At 47.1% G+C, this 4,639-nt stretch overlaps 1 protein-coding gene across 1 annotated transcript; it reads right to left on the minus strand.

Annotated features, from left to right (window-relative positions):
* Positions 1 to 1,694: 1,694 nt before the first annotated feature.
* On the minus strand, positions 1,695 to 2,507 carry LOC133287130 (uncharacterized). Its single transcript, XM_061484684.1, has one exon. It carries the CDS (start codon positions 2,505 to 2,507, stop codon positions 1,695 to 1,697), a length of 813 nt encoding a protein of 270 aa, XP_061340668.1.
* Between the last annotated feature and the right edge of the window lie 2,132 nt (positions 2,508 to 4,639).

Below are 4,639 nucleotides of genomic sequence, written 5' to 3' on the forward strand. Positions count from 1 at the left end.
CCAAGATGAAGTCGGCCAGCGCTTGAGACTTAATCGCCTACCGAGGCTCATATGATATGTCGAACTCAGAGAGCTCAACAGCCCAGTTGATCATTCTTCCAGCTAGTCCGGCTTATGAAGTACTTGCCTGATGGGCTGATTTGTTCGCACAATGACTCGGTGACTCTGGAAGTAAGGTCGGAGCCTCCTTACGGTGGTAAGCAGGGCAAATGCGACTTTTTCGAGCTTCTGATAACGAAGCTCAGATCCTTGCAAGGTTCGACTTACAAAGTAGATTGGCTGTTGTGCTTTGTCTGTCTCCCGTACCAAGACGGCACTGATGGCCTCTTCCCCCACCGATAAGTACAAAATCAACGTTTCTCCGGCTCTGGTTTCGACAGTACAGGAGGGGTGGCAAGGCCACTCTTAATATTTTCGAATGCCTTTTTGCATTCTTCTCGCCATCCGAACTCAGCTTCCTTTTTGAGGAGCTTGAAGAAAGGCAAAGCCTTCTCTGCCGATTTAGGCAAAAATCTGGTCAGGGCCGCCAGACGTCATGTGAGCTGTTGGATTTCTCTCTTGCTTTCGGGCTGCTTCATTTCAAGGACGGCCCTGCATTTGTCGGCGTTCACTTCTATTCCTTGGTTGGTAAGTATGAAGCCCAGAAATTTTCCAGCTGGTACCCCAAAAGCACATTTTGTCGGGTTCAGCCTGATCCTGCGAACTCTCAGTTGCTCAAAAATTTCCCTGAGGTCGGCTATGTGTGTCGATATGTGCAACGACTTGACAATCATGTCGTCGATGTATACCTCTAGGTTTCTCCCAATTTGCCCTTGCAAAAAGCGATTCATCATTCGCTGATATGTCGCTCCTGCATTTTTGAGACCGAAAGGCATGACGTTGTAGCAGAGATTTCCCTTATCAGAGATGAAGGCAATTTTTTCGTGGTCGTCAGGGTGTAGTGGAATTTGGTTGTACCCGGTGTACGCATCCATAATTGACAGTAGCTGAAATCCTAACGAATTATCAACTAGCTGGTCGATGCTCGGCATGGGGTATGAGTCATTTGGGCAGACCTTATTGAGGTCGGTGTAGTCCACGCATATCCTCCATTTCCCACTTGGTTTCTTTACCATCACCACGTTAGACAGCCAAGTGGTATACTGTATTTCCCTGATGAATCTGGCTTCTAGCAGCTCGTCGACGTGCTCATTCAAGGCTTGACGTCGGTCAGATCCTATCTTCCTCTTCTTTTGGGACACTGGCTGTGATCCGGGGTACATGGATAGCTTGTGGCAGCAGAAAGTTGGGTCTATTCCTGGGATCTCCGAGGCTTTTCACGCAAATACGTCGCGGTTTTCCTTTAAGAATGAAACCAGTTCTTCTTTGAAGTCAGCATCTAGGCCTTTTCCCAGCTTGGTATGCCCTTTTACCGTTCTCCGCAATATCAACATCCTCCAGTTCTCCTTGGGGTTCTGGACGAGGTGCTAGGAGCTCCTCTCTCACGTCGAGTTCCACCAAGTTGACCTCGCTTCCACATGCCTTCAGTGATTGGTCCTTAACTCCTCCTTCTTTAAGCCGAGGTGGAGATGATGGACTCGTGGATTCTCGTAGTAGCACTTTCTTGATTCTTCTTGATCACCTCTTATGGTGACGATCTCGTTGTTCATCCCAGGCATTTTCAATGCTTGATGTTTAGTGGAGATCAGCATATCTCATTCATGGATTGTAGACCGGCCAATGATCACGTTGTATGAAGACGAGGTGTCCACCACGACGAAACGAACCCTTCCAGCTCGGAACGAGTCCTTCGTGTCCAAGGTCAACTTTAGGTCGATGTAGCCTTTTGGAGGGGACGCCGCTCCGTTGAACCCGACCAGCTTGGTGACACATGGTTTTAAGTCCTTCTCATCCAGGTTCATCCTCTGGAAAGCATCCCAAAGAATTATATCTGCCGAGCTTCCATGGTCAATGAAGATTCTCTTAACCCGGCAGTTGACTAGCACTCCAGTGATCACCAATACATCAGTGTGTCCAGGTACGACCATTGCTAGTTCCTCCTGAGTGAAGAACAGTCTTGGGGGGGCAGGGTTGCTGGCTTTCCCTTTAAAGGTCGACCTGTCTCCTTCCCCGCCTAGAGCTCCACTTATCACGTTGCATTCGAATTCGGCTTCAGGAAAGGCCTCGTCCTTATCCTCGACCTCTTTGTCTTTGGCAGGTCGGTCTTGTCTTTGATCCTTTCTGTCTTCTCTCTTCGGGCTTCGACTTCTGCTTAGGCTTCTTAGCCTTCGCTTATTATTTTTCTTTCCCTGTGTTCGGATGATATATTGCTTCAACTTCCCCTCTCTGACGTTCTTTTCAATAGCATCTCGAAGGTCCCAACAGTCATCCGTGATGTGACCGTTTTGATCATGGAAAGCGCAGTATCTGTTTCTGTCCAGCCCGCTCTTGGCTTTGAGTGGTCGAGGTCTCTCGGCGTTGCGCATCTCAGTATGGGCCACCTCTTTCCATATCCTGGATCTGGACATGTTCAGGGGTGTGTAGTCGTCATACTTCCTTCTTGGAGATCAATCGTCTGACCTCTTATCGTGAGAATCCTTCCCTTTTTTGGATCCTTTCTGGTCCCGTTCTTTGTTATTTTTCTTACTCGGGCTCCGACGTGTCGGACTTCACCCTCTAGACTCGACGTAGACCTTTTGCATATCTTCCACATCAATGTATTTATTCAACCTACATCGGAACTCCTCCAGATCATTCACCGGGTTCTTATAGATTGATCTCGCAAGTGGAGAGTCACCATCTAATCCCGAGATGATTAAGTGAAGGTGCACCGCCTCAGTTAAACCTCGGACCTTGAGGGCGGCATCCTTGAACCGGTCGAGGTACTTCCTCAGCGATTCGTTCTCTTTCTGCCGAATTCTTCCCAGGGCGTAGGCCAGCATTGGATGCACCTTGCTTGTTGCAAAGTTCAGTCGAAAAGTCCGGGCTAGGTCCTCAAACGAGTCGATTGAGTTCCTGGGGAGCCTGGTTATCCAGGTCATCGCCTGACCAGTCAATGTTGTCGCAAAGATTCTGGCCTTAATAGGTCCAGTGATCCCGTTGAACAACATTTCTGTCTTGAAACCCGCTAAATGGGCTTCTGGGTCCTGACTTCCGTCATATGGAGGTATCCTGGTGCTCTTGAATCTCGGAGGTATAGCCAGGTTCATGAGCCTCTCAGTGAATGGGCTATCATTAGCCTCCTCATCATCTAGGTAGTTCTCGTCATGGTTATCGTTCGGGCCTCCACCATTCCGGTCATTTCCGAAGTTTGGGATCTGCACATTCTGTGCGTGTCCTTCAGCTGTGGCCGCGTTCTGATGTCGCGGGCCACCATCAACAGCACGGCCATCTCTTCCAGGTTGGCCTTCAGCATTCTGATGTCGGAGGTCTTCAGCATTCTGATGTTGGATGCCTCCAGCATCCTCATGCCGAGGTCCGTCGTTTGCGACCTGACCGGTTCCTCTGGGTTGGCCTTCCACGTTACGATTTCTCAGTTTGGCCTCGAATGTCGCCATTCTTTGGGCATCTAGTCGTTGTTGGGTCAGGAATCTATTCTCCATCTCCTGCAACCTTTGAAGGATTGCATTCATGGCCATCGTGGTTACGTCTCGCGGTGGCTCACTGTGTGGAGGTGGGTGAACTGAGGCTGCTGTTGTATTGAGCTGGATTCTGGGGGTTGGTCCCTGAGTGCCGATCTCGCCGACCTGCACCTCTACCAGCACCGGGTTCGCGTCCGATTGGAGTTGTTCCAATGCAGATTGGTGTTGAGGCATGCCATAAGGCTGAGGCTGAGATTGATGCGGCGGCATTTAGGCGGTGCTAGACGTCGAACGGGTGTTCGTCATTGTGGAATGGGGGTCGAAATTTATCGTTTCCCATGGACGGCGCCAATGTTAGGTCCTGGATATACCGTATTGCTATACCGTAGGATATGCGCTCAGAGATAGTGTATATCAACTGTATACTTGGCTTATAGCCGAGGTCCCAATCACTGCGCACAAGCAATAGGCTTATAGCCAAGAGGTGGGTGTGTGCACAGCGTGGGCAGAAGTAGTAAATGAGTTCTGAGTGTTTACCTGGGGTTCTTAGGCTCTTATTTATAGGCTTACCTTCCTAGGCTTGGGCCCTTTGAGACTCCCCAATTGTAGTAGGATTCAACTCCCCTTCTGTTGGGATGTGATCCTTATATTGTGCTCTTTGGCTGTTTGGAGTTATTGAGATATTGATGATTATGTATCTCACCAGATATTCTGATAGGTAGTTGGGATATGATATTCATATCCATAACAAAACCATAACTATGTATTCAACTTTCAAATGCTATTCAAAAGCATTATGGCACGACAATTACGAATCCAATATAATACGAGAATGATTATATTTATAAATTCAAAATTTATAAAAATTATAAAAAAATTTAAATTATATTATGTATTATGTGTAATATAAATTATTTAAGTATATACTACCTATAATATATAGTGTAGTTTATAAAAATTTATAAATTTTGAGTTTATAAATATTATTTATTCCATATAGTATATATGCAGGATAATGGCATGCAGTTTATATGTAAGAAGTTTTCAAATTTCGAAATCCGTGAACAAATAATATCAAT

The sequence above is a fragment of the Gastrolobium bilobum genome, unplaced genomic scaffold (genome assembly GCF_033153095.1).
Source record: "Gastrolobium bilobum isolate Gb01-03AN ecotype WA unplaced genomic scaffold, APGP_CSIRO_Gbil_v1 utg41419, whole genome shotgun sequence".
In the NCBI taxonomy this organism is placed as follows: domain Eukaryota; kingdom Viridiplantae; phylum Streptophyta; class Magnoliopsida; order Fabales; family Fabaceae; genus Gastrolobium; species Gastrolobium bilobum.

What these genes read in the sequence shown, in the direction of transcription:
- LOC133287130 (XM_061484684.1), bottom strand. Translation starts at nt 2,507, where the DNA reads ATGTCCAGATCCAGGATATGGAAAGAGGTGGCCCATACTGAGATGCGC.